Source organism: Salvelinus sp. IW2-2015, linkage group LG9, assembly GCF_002910315.2.
Source record: "Salvelinus sp. IW2-2015 linkage group LG9, ASM291031v2, whole genome shotgun sequence".
In the NCBI taxonomy this organism is placed as follows: domain Eukaryota; kingdom Metazoa; phylum Chordata; class Actinopteri; order Salmoniformes; family Salmonidae; genus Salvelinus; species Salvelinus sp. IW2-2015.
This window is the reverse complement of record NC_036849.1, coordinates 22,531,141-22,548,300: the sequence shown is the minus strand read 5'-3', so window position 1 is coordinate 22,548,300 and position 17,160 is coordinate 22,531,141. Positions and strand designations below refer to the sequence as shown.

Below are 17,160 nucleotides of genomic sequence, written 5' to 3'. Positions count from 1 at the left end.
ATCCAGATGGTCATTGGCAAACTTCAGACAGGCCGGACATGCACTGGCTTAAGCAGGGGACCTTGCGTGCGCTGCAGGATTTTAATCCATGACGGCGTAGGTGTTACTAATGGTTTTCTTTGAGACTGTGGTCCCAGCTCTCTTCAGGTCATTGACCAGGTCCTGCCGTGTAGTTCTGGGCTGATCCCTCACCTTCCTCATGATCATTGATGCCCCACGAGGTGAAATCTTGCATGGAGCCCCAGACAGGGTGATTGACCGTCATCTTGACATTCTTCCATTTTCTAATAATTGCGCCAACAGTTGTTTCCTTCACCAAGCTGCTTGCCTATTGTCCTGTAGCCATCCCAGCCTTGTGCAGGTCTCAAATTTTATCCCTGATGTCCTTACACAGCTTTCTGGTCTTGGCCATTGTGGAGAGGTTGGAATCTGTTTGATTGAGTGTGTGGACAGGTGTCTTTTATACAGGTAACGAGTTCAAACAGGTGCAGTTAATACAGGTAATGAGTGGAGAACAGGAGGGCTTCTTAAAGAAAAACTAACAGGTCTGTGAGAGCCGGAATTCTTACTGGTTGGTAGGTGATCAAATACTTATGTCATGCAATAAAATGCAAATTAATTATTTAATCATACAATGTGAGTTTCTGGATTTTTGTTTTAGATTCCGTCTCTCACAGTTGAAGTGTACCTATGATAAAAATTACAGACCTCTACATGCTTTGTAAGTAGGAAAACCTGCAAAATCGCAGTGTATCAAATACTTGTTCTCCCACTGTTATAATATAATATATATAATATAGGAGAACAAGTATTTGATACACTGCCGATTTTGCAGGTTTTCTCTACTAAAGCATGTAGAGTCTGTAATTTTTTCATAGGTACACTTCAACTGTGAGAGGCGGAATCTAAAACAAAAATCCAGAAAATCACATTGTATGATTTTTAAGTAATTAATTTGCATTTTATTGCATGACATAAGTATTTGATCACCTACCCACCAGTAAGAATTCCGGCTCTCACAGACTGTTAGTTTTACTTTAAGAAGCCCTCCTGTTCTCCATCATTACCTGTATTAACTGCACCTGTTTGAACTCATTACCTGTATAAAAGACACCTGTCCACACAATCAATCAAACAGACTCCAACTCTCCCCAATGGCCAAGACCAGAAAGCTGTGTAAGGACATCAGGGATAAAATTGTAGACCTGCACAAGGCTGGGATGGGCTACGAGACAATAGGCAAGCAGCTTGGTGAGAAGGCAACAACTGTTGGCGCAATTATTAGAAATGGAAGAAGTTCAAGATGACGGTCAATCACCTCCGGTCTGGGGCTATGCAAGATCTCACCTCGTGGGGCATCAATGATCATGAGGAAGGTGAGGGATCAGCCAGAACTACACGACAGGACCTGGTCAATGACCTGAAGAGAGCTGGGACCACAGTCTCAAAGAAAACCATTAGTACACATTACGCCGTCATGGATTAAATTACTGCAGCGCACGCAAGGTCCCCTGCTCACCAGCGCATGTCCAGGCCCGTCTGAAGTTTGCCAATGACCATCTGGATGATCCAGAGGAGGAATGGGAGAAGGTCATGTGGTCTGATGAGACAAAAATAGAGCTTTTTGGTCTAAACTCCACTTGCCGTGTTTGGAGGAAGAAGGAAGGTACAGCCCAAGAACACCATCCCAATCGTGAAGCATGGAGTGGAAACATCATTATTTGGGGATGCTTTTCTGCAAAGGGGACAGGACGACTGCACTGTATTGAGGGAGGATGGATGGGGCCATGTATCGCGAGATCTTGGCCAACAACCTCCTTCCCTCAGTAAGAGCATTGAAGATGGGTCGTGGCTGGGTCTTCCAGCATGACAACGACCCGCAACACACAGCCAGGGCAACTAAGGAGTGGCTCCGTAAGAAGCATCTCAAAAGTCCCGGAGTGGCCTAGCCAGTCTCCACCTGAACCCAATAGAAAATCTTTGGAGGGAGCTGAAAGTCCGTATTGCCCAGCGACAGCCCCGAAACCTGAGGATCTGGAGATGGTCTGTATGGAGGAGTGGGCCAAAATCCCTGCTGCAGTGTGTGCAAACCTGGTCAAGAACTACAGGAAACGTATGATCTCTGTAATTGCACCAAAGGTTTCTGTACTAAATATTAAGTTCTGCTTTTCTGATGTATCAAATACTTATGTCATGCAATAAATGCTAATTAATTACTTAAAAATCATACAATGTGATTTTCTGGATTTTTGTTTTTTAGGTCGTCTCTCACAGTTGAAGTGTACCTATGATAAAAATGACAGACCTCTACATGCTTTGTAAGTAGGAAAACCTGCAAAATCGGCAGTGTATCAAATACTTGTTCTCCCCACTGTATATATATATACACACACACAGTATATTTTTATTTTTAATACATTTGCAAAAATTTATAAAAACTTGTTTTCGCTATGTCATTATAGAGTATTGTGTGTAGATTGATGAGGAAAAAAATATTTTATCCATTTTAGAATAAGTCTGTAAAGTAACAAAATGTGGAAAAAGGGAAGGGGTCTGAATACTCTCCGAAAGCACTGTCTATACTATATACTGCACAAAAATATAAACGCAACATGTAAAGTGTTGGATTTCCATACACACAAAAAGCTAATTGCTCTATAATTTTGTGTACAAATTTGTTTACATCATTGTTAGTGAGAATTTCTCCTTTTCCAAGATAATCCACCCACTTGACAGGTGTGGCATATCATGAATCTGATTAAACAGCAGGATAATTACACAGGTGCACCTTGTGCTGGGGACAATAAATGGCCACTCTAAAATGTGCAGTTTTGTCAGACAGCACAATGTGTCATGCACATTGCATGCACAGATGGCTCAAGTTTTGAGGGAGCATGCAATTGGCATGCTGACTGCAAGAATGTCCACCAGAGCTGTTCCCAGATAATTTTATCTTAATTTCTCTCTCATAAGTCGCTTCCAACGTTGTTTTAGAGAGTATGGCAGCACTTCCAACYGGCCTCACAGCTGCAGACCACGTGAAACCACACCAGCCCAGGACCTCCACATCCTGCTTCTTTACCTGCGGGATTGTCTGAGGTGGTACTGAGGAGTATTTCTGTCTGTAATCAAGCCATTTTGTGGGGAAAACTTCAATCTGATTGGCCCACCCATGACTGCGTCCTTGCCCAGTCATTTGAAATCCATAGATAAGGTCCCAATTCATTTATTTCAATTGACTGATTTCCTTGTATACAGGGCCTTCGGAAAGTATTCAGACCCCTTGACTTTTTCAAAATTTTGTTACGTTACAGCCTTATTCTGAAATTGATTAAATAAAACTATTTCCTCAGCAATCTACACAATAACCCATAATGACAAGTCAAAAACAGGTTTTATAAAATTGTAGCAAATTTATTAAAACTAAAAAAATACCTTATTTACATAAATATACATACCTTTTGCTATGAGGCTCGAAATTGAGCTCAGGTGCATCCTGTTTCCATTGATCATCCTCGAGATGTTTATACAACTTTTTTGGAGTAGTCCACCTGTGGTAAATTCAATTGATTGGACATGATTTGGAAAGGCTCACACCTGTCTATAAAAGGTCCCACAGTTGACAGTGCATGTGAGAGCAAAAACTAAGCTGCGAGGTCAAAGGAATTGTCCGTAGAGCTCCGAAACARGATTGTGTCGAGACACAGATCTGGGGAAGGGTACCAAAACATTTATGCAGCATTGGTGGTCCCCAAGAACACAGTAGCTTCCATCATTCTTAAATATAAGAAGTTTGGATCCACCAAGACTCTTCCTAGAGCTGGCTGCCTGACCAAACTGAGTAATCGGGGAAGAAGGGCCTTGGTCAGGGAGGTGAGCAAGCACCCGATGGTGACTCTGACAGAGCTCTAGAGTTCCTCTGTGGAGATGGGAGAACCTTCCAGAAGGACAACCATATCTGCAGCACTCCACTAATTAGGCCTTTATGGTAGAGTGGCCAGACGGAAGCACACGACAGTCCACTTGGAGTTTTCCAAAAAGCAACCTAAAGACTCTCAGACCATGAGAAACAAGATTCTCTGGTCTGATGAAACCAAGATTGAACTCTTTGGCCCGAAGTAGCCACGCTTTTCCTTGATTTGTAGCTTTGCAAACTCTTGGCATTCTCTCAACCAGCTTCACCTGGAATGCTTTTCCAACAGTCTTGAAGGAGTTCCCACATATGCTGAGCACTTGTTGGCTGCTTTTCCTTCACTCTGCGGTCCAACTCATCCCAAACTGTCTCAATTGGGTTGACGTCAGGTGATTGTGGAAGCCAGGTCATCTGATGCAGCACTCCATCACTCTCCTTGGTCAAATAGCCCTTACACAATCTGGAGGTGGGTTTTAGGTCATTGTCCTGTTGAAAAAKAAATGATAGTCCCCCTAAGCGCAAACCAGATGGGATGGCGTATCGCTACAGAATGCTGTGGTAGCCATGCTGGTTAAGTGTGCCTTGAATTCTAAATAAATCCCAGACAGTGTCACCAGYAAAGCACCATCACACCTCCTCCTCCATGCTTCACGGTGGGAACCACACATGTGGAGATCATCCGTTCACCTACTCTGCTTTTCACGATCACACTGCGGTTGGAACCAAAAATCTCAAAGGACAGATTTCCACCAGTCTAATGTCCATTGCTTGTGTTTCTTTGCCCAAGCAAGTGTCTTCTTCTTATTGGTGTCCTTTAGCAGTGGTTTCTTGGCAGCAATTTGACCATGAAGGCCTGATTCACRCAGTCTCCTTTGAACAGTGTATGTTGAGATGTGTCTGTTACTTGAATTCTGTGAAGCATTTTTTTGGGCTGCAATCTGAGGTGCAGTTAACTCTAATGAACTTATCCTCTGCAGCAGAGGTAACTCTGGGTCTTCCTTTCCTGTGGTGGTCCTCATGGGAGCCAGTTTCATCATGGCGCTTGACGTTTTTTGTGACTGAACTTGAAGAAACTTTAAAAGTTCTTGAAATGTTCCGTATTTACTGACCTCCATGTCTTAAAGTAATGATGGACTGTTGTTTCGCTTTGCTTATTTGAGCTGTTCTTGCCATAATGTGGACTTGGTATTTTACCAAATAGGGCTATCTTCTGTATACCACCCCTACCTTGTCACAACACAACTGATTGGCTCAAATGCATTAAGAAGGAAAGAAATTCCACAAATKGACTTTTAACAAGGCACACCAGTTAATTGAAATCCATTCCAGGTGACTACCTCATGAAATTGGCTGAGAGAATGCCAAGAGTGTGCAAAGCTGTCATCAAGTGAAAGGGTGTTTACTTTGAAGAATCTCAAATCTAAAATAGACTTTGATTTGTTTAACACTTTTTTGGTTACTACATGATTCCGTGTGTGTTATTTCATAATTTTGATGTCTTCACTATTATTCTACAATGTGGAAAATAGTAAAAATAAGAAAAACACTGTAATGAGTAGGTGTGTCCAAACTTTTGACTGGTACTGTATGTGGACACCCCTTCAAATGAGTGGATTCTGCTATTTCAGCCACACCTGTTGCTGACAGTTGTATAAAATCAAGCACACAGCCATGCAATCTCCATAGACAAACATTGGCAGTAGAGTGGCCTTACTGAGAGCTCAGTGATAGCATGCCACCTTTCCAACAAGTCAGTTCATCCAATTTCTTCCCTGCTAAAGCTGCCCCGGTCAACTATAAGTGCTGTAATTGTGACGTGGAAACGTCTAGGAGCAAGAACAGGACAAGCTCACAGAACGGGACAGTACTAAGTAAAAGGTCTGAATACTTATGTAAATGTTTCTGTATTTCGTTTTTTTATTTCTAATACATTTGCAAACATTTCTAAAAAACATTTTTTGCTTTGTTATTATTGGGTATAGTGTGTAGKTTGATGAAGGGAAAAAACTATTTTATCAATTTTAGAATAAGGCTGTAACGTAACAAAATGTGGAAAAAGTCAAGGGGTCTGAATACTTTCCGAATGCACTGTATGTATATTTAGAAATTGGCCTATTGTAAATGTGTATTATTGTAGCGTCACCATCTTTATTGCAAAAAATAAATACAAATACATACAACTTTAAGGTACATAGTCATTTGACAGAGGTAATAACCTGCTCATTGATGAGCACGGCAATTGATAAAACTGAACCATGTTTGCAAAACAAGTGTTTCTGAGCTTATGTAAATATTACACAGGTAAGCTAACGGTTACAGAAATCAGGAATGCAGACAGGCTCTATAGACCTCTATATATGAGTGACTGCTCAATACACTACAACTGTTGTGATAAAATAAAGGTTTAAGGAAATACAGGCAGGCATCACATTACTACAAGCATAACAACTTGCTCAAAGTATGCTTTCATATAATTTTAAAACGATTGAAAAGGTAGCGGACTGGGTGTGTGAAGAATCCAATACTTTAAATTGTATATGGTACAAATCACATTATTGGGGGAGCACCTCCTCTAAGAGTATGAATTAGGCTGTTTGAAAAGGTTTGAATCCTAAGCAACCTGCCTACACATAGTTTGAAGTACAATAGACCAACGTATCTACTGTAGTAGGTCAAAGCTGTGTGCTGGAAAACCTTGGTAGAGCATGGGTGGAATAKGCATTGTGGTGCTCATGTGTATTTCCTTGCTTTTTCGGCTTCAGACAAATCCCTAGTTCTCACTTAACACTGTTTTTTGTTTTAAATACAGTAGTCATTCTTGCTGAGTTTCAAACGGTGACACTGAAATATGCTACAGTATAGAATGTTGACTCTGAGGTTTGCTCCCTCGTTTAGAACCTTCACCATCCTGGCATCGTCAACCTGGAGTGTATGTTCGAGACGCCAGAGAGAGTGTTTGTTGTCATGGAGAAGCTCCATGGAGACATGTTGGAGATGATCCTGTCCAGTGAGAAGAGCAAGCTCCCAGAACGCATCACCAAGTTCCTGGTCACACAGGTCTGTCTCTTTCTCCCATTCTTGCTTGCTCTACTTTTCTCTTATCTCATCTCTAACACCCCCTCCCCCCTCTATCTCTCTGTCCTTGCTCACTTTCTTTCTCCCTCTTTTCCTCCCTCTCCCTTTCTCTATATAATCTGTAGTAGACTCAACCCCGGGCCTATTTATTCTTGCGGTGTGTGGATATGGGGGGGATTGTTTACGGGGCGCGCTGGTCTGGATGGCATCATCGCCGTGTCCCTCCCGGTGGATTACAGCCTGCGGTGGCGTAGTGGTGCGCTGCTCTGCTCTGGTCTTGTGGGCTAATTACAAAAGAGGGACCCCGGGGCCAAACATGAGCTGGTCCATTAGGCACATGACAATTAGCAGCAGGCCTGGCTCTGATGTGGTTTATCAGGACTTTGTCAAAGTCAGGAGTCAGGCAGCAGTGTGGAGTGGTTAGAGGACCACAGATAAACATGCGTGCAGCGGTAGCAACTACAGTTTATGCTTACACTACAGCAGAGATGAGATCATGTCTCCATATGGAACCTAAGAAAGTGACCAACCTAGAAATAGCTTAATTAACTACTAAAATACTAATGCAACTCCCATTATTTACACATATTTTATGAGTGAGTCCATAAGGTTATATGAATGGGTCATTGTGTGGTATGATGTGGTTTGATATAACTAACCCATGGGCTTTGGGCTATGTTCTGTAACAGATCCTGGTGGCTTTGAGACATCTGCATTTCAAGAACATCGTCCACTGTGACCTGAAGCCTGAGAACGTGCTGCTGGCCTCAGCAGAACCCTTCCCTCAGGTAACAACCAGTAGTCTTTCTAGTAAAATATGTATTGTATGTGTATAAAATGTGTGGAGGAGACAATGTAGCATTCTCATGTGTGTGTTTGTTTGTCCTGGCAGGTTAAACTGTGTGACTTTGGCTTTGCCCGTATCATTGGTGAGAAGTCGTTCAGGCGTTCGGTGGTGGGTACCCCAGCCTACCTGGCCCCAGAGGTGCTGCGTAGTAAGGGCTACAACCGCTCCTTGGACATGTGGTCAGTGGGGGTCATCATTTACGTCAGCCTTAGTGGCACCTTCCCCTTCAACGAGGACGAGGACATTAACGATCAGATCCAGAACGCTGCCTTCATGTACCCACCCCAGCCATGGAAGGAGATCTCTGCAGAAGGTAGGAAGGCAGGCTGCTTAATAATATTTAAATGCATGAATGCTAAGTGATGACACACATCTCTGTAAAGTGTGTAATGTCACTACAGATGTAGGATCTTAATTTAATCACCCTGTTGCAGGAGAACCTTCCTGCAATGCATGACATTTAAAACTAGTAGTGTATTTGAGGTTTAAAATGGCTTCTAGAGTTTGTATTTTCCACTTTGACATTTCTGACTTGATTTTCCCTTACAAAAAATGTATCAACCACTATAAAATGTCCATTAATTATAATCCACATAATAATTCACATTTCCTGTTGCTGCAGGACAAGGGTTTTGCAAACTCGGCCCTGCCCCCCCCCCCCACCAAGTTGAACTATGATTTCTAATATACAGTAGTGTAGGCCTATGTGGGGGATATGTAGATGGGGCTGCAGGGAGATTTGTCAGTGAATCATGTAAACCACACAGGTGAAAGAGCCACAGGGTCTGAAACCCACGCTGGTAGATCCAGACGTGTGGGTAGAGAGACAGCACTGATGTTTCATGTCTACCTCTCACTTTGAGACTAACATTACATCTCTATTCCTCTCACAGCTACAGATCTCATTAACAACCTCCTACAAGTGAAGATGAGGAAGCGGTACAGTGTGGACAAGTCCCTCAGCCATCCTTGGCTACAGGTAATAAATATTAGCCTAATTATACTGTAAGCAGTGCATAGGCACATCTAACAAAACATTCCCACACGTTTCATAATGTGACTTAGAAAAGGGCAGACATTGTATTGGATCCCTGCTATAACTCCTGTTCCCCCCTCTCTCTCTCTCTCAGGACTACCAGACATGGCTGGACCTCAGGGAGTTTGAAACACGGCGTGGCGAGCGTTACATCACTCACGAGAGTGATGATGTGCGTTGGGAGGAGCATGCAGACGAGCACAGCCTGATCCACCCAAAACACTTCATCATGGCACCCAACCTGGACGATATGGAAGAAGACCCTTAGTGGCCTGGAGGACATGTTACAGGCTACAGGCTACAGGTGTCGTCAAGAGGAAATCCACATGAACCTCTGCAGGTTATGGACCTTTGGAAGCATTCCCTTTAAAAATGGTTGGGAAAGGATCAGACACCCATGTGCAGGGGCTGTGTGACAGGGAGACATTCTGACCCAAGACTCTATGGTTAGACACTGCCACAGGGAACAGACAGGTGGCACTGTGGAGGCGCCTGATTCTCTTTGACACGGCAGTGTAACCAAAAACGTTCGGTGAAGGACTTTTTTACATTACATTTTTTGTTTTTTTATGTTGTAGAATCATTCTATGATGAAGCTTAATTTCATTGCTCCTTTAAGGAAATACATCATTATTGCAAGGCAAATGACAATTAAGAAATACAATTTCCTCAACATAGGGAGTGAAAGTAAGGGTATGCTATTCTACCTGTGAAGGGCTTACAGAGTGAGCTTAAAAGGCACTTTTTACAAGGGATTTGTATCCACAGAAAGATTGGAATGCTTAGGTATTTGCAAACATAACTTTGTGCTTATACCAATATTGTTTTTAAAGTCCTTTGACGGTATGAAACTGGAACTCTCATTTGTATGTATATGTTATGTTTTACTAATGGGGGTACATTTTTTGCACTATACTACCATCCACCCTAACAATTTGAAGTTGAAAAGTTAGCGCTGCTACATCAGGTTCCCTGGAGAAAACTACCAAAGGACAGAAATGGTTAACTGCATCACAACTTGACGTTTGTGGTAAGAGCTTGATACAGTAATTCCTACAGTAGGTGAGTAGTATAAAGTTTGTGAAAAGGGCTGCAATACAAAGCCTTTAGTAGAGCACCTATCAAATAAGCAAGTAAATTTAAAATCTGAGAGACAAAAGACTGCCTCCAACTCGTTGATATTATTGATGTTCCATTTTCCTGTTTTTTCACAGTCCATGACCAATAACTAATCGTTTTTTATAATGACAGTCATCATTGTGGCTCACTCTACTTCATTGACTAAATGGATTTACTACGTACATTCCAAGCAGGGTTGAAAGCAAAACTGGTGATGGGACTACCACACCTTCAAGGTATTACAGTAGCTGTCTACTGTATGTGAAAGAGGCTTGGTTGAACCAAGGCCACTCCAGGTCCTTGTATCAGAATATGCCAGCTGAACAGGAGGGACTGAGAAATGGGCTTACTACGGGGTTTCTCATGAGGGACCAAGCCTTCATTACAAGGGCTCCATCATGCCAATACCACGCATGGGTGCAAGGTATACAACATTGTTCTATCTGTTCATTTGAATTTGTGAAGCAAACGGAGAGATGAGAAACACATTTTACTCATTGGTGAGTGTTTGGAAAGAATAGCCTATTGTGAGCATCTTTTGTGTTTTTCAATAAAATGTCAATTTTCCTTATCTTCTACTTTCATGGAGTTGATCTTGAATATCACAGTGAATACAGCCTTAACTCTGGAATATGTCAGTGCAGTGCACTGTTGGTTTGTCAATGAACATTCCTGTACTGCTTTATTTTTATTTATTTTTTATTTTACCRTTATTTTGACTGAGAACACGTTCTCATTTGCAGCAACGACCTGGGGAATAGTTACAGGGGAGAGGAGGGGGATGAATGAGCCAATTGTAAACTGGGGATTATTAGGTGACCGTGATGGTTGAGGGCCAGATTGGGAATTTAGCCAGGACACCGGGGTTAACACCCCTACTCTTACGATAAGTGCCATGGGATCTTTAAGACTCAGGAGTCAGACACCCGTTTAACGTCCCATCCAAAAGACGGCACCCTACACAGAGCAGTGTCCCCAATCACTGCCCTGGGGCATTGGGATCTTTGTTTAGACCAGAGGAAAGAGTGCCTCCTACTGGCCCTCCAACACCACTTCCAGCCGCACCTGGTCTCCCATCCAGGACTGACCAGGACCAACCCTGCTTGCTTCAGAAGCAAGCCAGCAGTGGTATGCAGGGGTGGTTGCTGCTCCAAGGTTACCAAAGTATGTTCACCCGTAATTACATTTTTTGATTGACGACCATGAAACTACATTTCAACGCCTGTGTCCATCTCAATCAATTCCTATGCCCAGAGGAAGCTGTAGCCGAAAGCCTATGGTGTTAGTGGGCTATTAACTGGGATCATATATCCTGGTTCAGGCTCTACTGCGTCGTATTCTGGGAGATGGAGGTGATCTATTTTGTATTTTCCTGTTCTTGTCTGTGTTGCCGCTGGATTGGCAGGTGTCAGTGTTTTGTATATTTTGTACATACACATTTAAAACTCTACTTCTTACATACCTATTGATTCTCAGTTTGTGGGTCATAAAACTAGTTTCTCCAACTTCAAATCTCATTTCTTAGTTTAATCAACCATTATTTTTAATTTTTTCCTTTTTGCAAACAAGAGAAAAAACATTGTACAGCATTAAACATTGTGCATGAATTCAGACAACTTGTTTCTATCAGTAATCCTATCAAGCATTTGTTCATAAGATGCTACAGTTGAAGTTTACTACTTAGGTTGGAGTCATTAAAACTCGTTTGTCAACCACTCTACAAATTTCTTGTTAACAAACTATAGTTTTGCAAGTTGGTTAGGACATCTACTTTGTGCTTGACACAAGTATTTTTCCAACAATTGTTTACAGACAGATATTTCACTTAATTCACTGTATCACAATTCCAGTGGGTCAAGAGTTTACATACACAAAGTTGACTGCCTTTAAACAGCTTGGAAATTCCAGAAAACGATGTCATGGTTTTAAAGTTCTGATAGGCTAATTGACATCATTTGAGTCAATTGGAGGTGTACCTGTGGATGTATTTCAAGGCCTACCTTCAAACGCAGTGCCTCTTTGCTTGACATCATGGAAAAGACCTCAGCCAAGACCTCAGGAAAAAATGGTGGCCTCCACAAGTCTGGTTCATCCTTGGAGCAATTTACAAACGCCAACTTGTAAGTCGCCTGGTAAGAGCGTCTGCTAAATGACTTAAATGTAAATGTAATGTAATGCCTGAACGGTACCACGTTCATCTGTGTACAAACAATAGTACGCAAGTATAACACCATGGACCACGCCACCGTCATACCCTCAGGAAGGAGACTTCGTCTTTCCTAGAGATGAAGTACTTTGGTGCGAAAAGTGCAAATCAATCCCAGAACAACAGCAAGGAACTTGTGAAGATGCTGGAGGAAACAGGTACAAAAGTATCTATATCCACAGTAAGAACGGAACCTTTCGACATGCTGAAAGCGCTCGCAAGGAGAAGACGCCACTGCTCCAAACCGCCATAAAAAGCCAGACTACGGTTTGCAACTGCACATAAGGACAAAGATCGTACTTTTTGGAGAATGTTCGTCTGGTCTGATGAAACAAAATAGAACTGTTTAGCCATTATGACCATCGTTATGTTTGGAGGGAAAAGGGGAGGCTTGCAAGCCAAATCACCATCCCAACCGTGAAGCACGGGGGTGGCAGCATCATGTTGTGGGGTGCTTTGCTGCAGGAGGGACTGGTGCGCTTCACAAAATAGATGGCATCATGAGGAGGGAAATTATGTGGATATATTGAAGCAACATCTCAAGAACATCAGTCAGGAAGTTAAGAGCCTTAGTAGCAAATGGGTCTTCCATGGACAATGACCCCAGCATACTTCCAAAGTTGTGGCAAATGGCTTAAGGACAACAAAGTCAAGGTATTGGAGGGCCATTACAAAGCCCTGACCTCAATCTTATAGAAAATGTGTGGGAGAACTGAAAAGCGTGATGTGAGCAGGAGGCCTACAAACCTGACTCAGTTACCACAGCTCTGTCAGGAGGAATGGGCCAAATTCACCCAACTTTAAATGGTGATCCTAACTGACTAAGACTGGGATTTTTTTACTAGGATTAAATGTCAGGAATTGTGAAAAAACTGAGTTTAAATGTATTTGGCTAAGGTGTATGTAAACTTGCGACTTCACTGTACCTCCAACATTGACTTATTCACTGTTTCAGAGTGAGTGGAATGACCCTTCTAATTCTAAGGATTACTCTAGCTGCTGTAACCATACCGACACATCAGTGCAAATTCCTACTTTGTTACATTAGGTAACTCTGTTCTATCGCCAGAGTTATTCTCGGTGAAACTGGAATTGTTAAGCCCAACCATTCCTCCAGACATTTCCAAACATCCTTCCAGGAAGGTAGCAGTAATGTACATTACCTATTGCGTGTACAAATGTCCAGTGTCTTTTTGGCATTTTCACACGCAGAACTGTTGTCAGGCCACATCTGATGAAGCCTTGTTGGGGTCCAATAAAACCTATGTAGTATCTTATATTGAGTAAGTTTCCCCCTGGCTTCCCTTATGTTCCTCCTTGAGCTGGACAAGATCTTCAACCAGGTATCATCCTCAATTTCATACTTAAGGTCAATTTGCCATATTGTTCTGAGGTTTTTAGTCTTTACTCTGCAGATGACTAAATATTGAGTAAAAAATGACTGCTTATTGTTTGGGTTTTTCCAAATACTCAGCTATTGGGTTCTTTGCTGGATTTTGTTGATAGCCGGTTAATAAATATTTCCAGAAATGTCCCTTGTCTCCCACATATTTTTGTAGCATATGAGTATGACATTAAAACTTCATTGTACAGATCACCTATAGTATGAATTCCTTTCAATAGCCACTGTTTCCAGTACACAGACTTCTTTCCTATCTGTAGCCTAGGATTGTGCCACGATGAGTGTCCTTGTTTTAGATGTGAAAATCCACATATCTTATGTCCTGGTCTCCACACCTCTTTTGAGTGTAACAAAATTGGGTTGGGAGTTTCAACAGACCTCTCCCCTGCAAGACTATGTAACAGAGTATCAACAGGGGTGGAAGGATAACTTAGTTCCCGTCTATTGTTATCCAATCCAAGCTAGCACCCATTTTGCCCCAATGCTTCACCAATTTAGCCATTTCAAATGGTAAATTGGACAATTTAACATCTRGTAAAGCCAAGCCTCCTACATCCCTTGTTGAGCACATGTTCTTCATATTAATCCTGTTTTTTTCCTATCCCACAAAAAGTACTTACCAGTTTAATCACTTTGACCTTAATTGCCATATTGTAAGCTATAGCAAGTGCAAGCAGGGTCCAGATATGCAGCCTTGGTACAGTCTTGGAGATAAAGCATTATTCACCTTTCATATAGTAAGGATTCATTCCTTTGGGGAGACTACCAGAGTTCCCCTGATATCCATACATCCGCATCGGTGGAGGTGGTGGTGCAAGCTTGTTTTTAAATTATTAATACCATTCTCACAGTTGAAATACAACAGTCATTCACTGCTTTAAATTGAATTGAAGTGTATACCTCAGACACGGGCTCAGTTTTGTCGACCCATCTGTGCAGAGTTGGATCCCAGTCAATCTAAGGAAGAAGACAATAACAATGTAAATCAAGCTGCATATCAAAATATTAATCCACTCAATTGTTTCTATAAATAATATAAATAACAGCTTCAAGACAGATTTGCCTCTATCCTCGGGTAGATGAACCTCATGAACCTTTCCAATCCCAAAGACCCAGCTGAGCCAGCAGGTATCTCAGGCTAAGACACTGGACAACTGCAAGTCTGGCTCTGAGGGTTGGCCTCTGGTGCCACCATGGGGATGATGGGAGGTGGTTGTGGAGGATTTTTTCCATTCTTCACAGGGACGCTGGCTGTGGGGAGGATCCCCTCCCTCTGTGCAGGGACGCTGGCTGTGGGGAGGATCCCCTCCCTCTGTGCAGGGACGCTGGCTGTGGGGAGGATTTTATTTAACCAGGCTAGTCAATTAACAACAAATTCTTATTTACAATGACGGCCTGCGATGAGGCAAATAGCCTCCTGTGGGGATTGGGGCTGGGATTTAAAAAACTAAACTAAAAACTATGTAAGACAAAACAGACAAAAGACACTGGCAACAGCACAAATAGAACAGCAAAAAAACAGTGAATGTTTTTTTATTTTTTATTTCACTAGGCAAGTCAGTCAAGAATAAATTCTTATTTTGCAATGACGACCTACCGTGTGTGTGGTGTATGTGAAATAAAACATGCTTCCTTACATAAAGCAAACTAGTGACAACTAAAAACTACATGTCTCAACAACCTGTTCATCTATTTGTCCTTTGAACTCCTCCAGGGACACCAGGTCCTGGAATTTTAGGTTGGCTTGGAGGGAATTCCAAGACCAGGGCGCTGACTAATGAAAGGACCTTTTTCCATGCTCGGTTCTAATTTTCGGTACTCCTAGGATTTATGGTTGTTCAGCAATGAAACATTCAGCACCCCATGACTATTGAACAGTAAAACAGTCAAACCTTGCTTCATTGTTGGTCGTTCACATCCATTTCCATTGGCCATATGGTGGATGGTCCTTCCCTGGGGAAAGAATAACAACAGCTGTGGTTCACACTCTCACTTTTAGATAAAGTAGCCTAATACAATTGTTAGACCCATCAGAAGTGTAGCCCCCAGGCTACTTTACTGTAAGTTTTGGGCCTGGAAAGCGTAGAATGGGAATTACTATTGTGACGCATAATTGCCATGGTAATTTGKAATGTTCAGTCAATGAGCAAATGCTGATGGACTGAGACCCATTCCAYGCGTCAGTGTCTGTGTAAATGTCTATTCTCGTGGTGCGAGACTATCTGTCCAGGTCAGAATAAAGCTGCAATTTCATTCAACTTAAGTCACTTGATATGTCACAAACGTTGGTTGTTTTGACTGACCTAAACTAAAACATTCAAATTAAAAGTAACCTAGGCTATAGCGTGAAGCATATGCTTACCTTGTGTACCTGTATCCAAAAGGCCTATCCAGTCACGAGTGAAGATACCGTTGGGCAGAAAGAAGCGCAAGACCGTAAGTTTACCTGAGACACGCTCTGTAAAGACAATCTGTCACACTTTATCAAAGCATAACCAGATGTACTGTATAATGTACATTATAGAAAGCCATTCAAGCCAATCAGAATCGAGTATTCAACAATGCCTTTTTGTAATGCATGGTTACATGAAACGTAACAATCATATTTGGCCACTCTTTTGCGTCCCAAGTTACAGTGAACATGGGGTAAAATAGAATACAGTAGAATAGAACAGAACACAGTATAATATAACATAATACAGTATAATAGAACAGAATACAGTATAATAGAACAGAATAGAATACAGTATAGATAGAACAGAACTATCAGTAAACTAGATAATCTCTCTATCTTTACAGTTATAACTAGAAAGACATATATTAAACAGATATAATTTAGAAACAAGAATATAACAGTAGAATTTTTACACACGACTGCAAGTATGAAACAGAATAGAATACAGTATAATAGAACAGAATAGAACACAGTATAATAGAACAGAATAGAATACAGTATAATAGAACAGAATAGAATACAGTACTGTGCGTTGGGGTCTCAAATGTCTCTGATGGTTCCAAAATTATGCTCATCAGCAAGATCGTTGGCTGAGTTTGCAATCACGACAGGCTCAATGTAATTCAATCATCCAATAGCAACTGGTGAGCAGTAGCCTGAGCCTTCCCTCCTATCCTTGGCCCGAGGAGCTCTTTGATAGAGCTCTTGGCTATCAGCACTGAAATTGCTTCAAGATGAGGGCAGCAACACAAGGCTCACTGGCACCATTCGCCCAGAGTTACACACGCCACTCAACAAAGCTAAGAGATTTCATAAGACATGGGGAACCCTGTTTCCCACAACCCTCCAAAAGGTAGACGTACACATCAGCAGAGAAACCCGTCAATGGCCTCTGAACTATTTCCTAAGAGGTCAAAACAGAGTACTTATTTATTTTTGACTGCCTTAAGCTGAGAGAATCCATTTTGAATGAGTTGCACCACAAATTAAACATGTACAGCTATCTGTGTAATCACAGAAGCTAACTGAGCTAGGGAGCATTCATATCAAATGTACAGTTAAAGTCGGAAGTTTACATACACCTTAGCCAAATACATTTAAACTCAG

General features: G+C 41.9%; 1 protein-coding gene across 2 annotated transcripts in view; it reads left to right on the top strand.

The window, feature by feature from the left end:
• LOC111968832 (serine/threonine-protein kinase D3) overlaps nt 1–10,561 on the top strand; it is a 76,015-nt gene extending 65,454 nt beyond the window's left edge. For both annotated transcript variants that reach the window (XM_023994721.3, XM_070445215.1), the window contains 5 exons: nt 6,809–6,970; nt 7,678–7,776; nt 7,881–8,148; nt 8,729–8,814; nt 8,966–10,561. In XM_023994721.3, the coding sequence (XP_023850489.1) occupies nt 6,809–6,970; nt 7,678–7,776; nt 7,881–8,148; nt 8,729–8,814; nt 8,966–9,139 (789 nt within the window). In that variant the 3' untranslated portion in view covers nt 9,140–10,561. The remainder of the gene's footprint in view (nt 1–6,808; nt 6,971–7,677; nt 7,777–7,880; nt 8,149–8,728; nt 8,815–8,965) is intronic.
• The last annotated feature ends 6,599 nt before the right edge of the window (nt 10,562–17,160 follow it).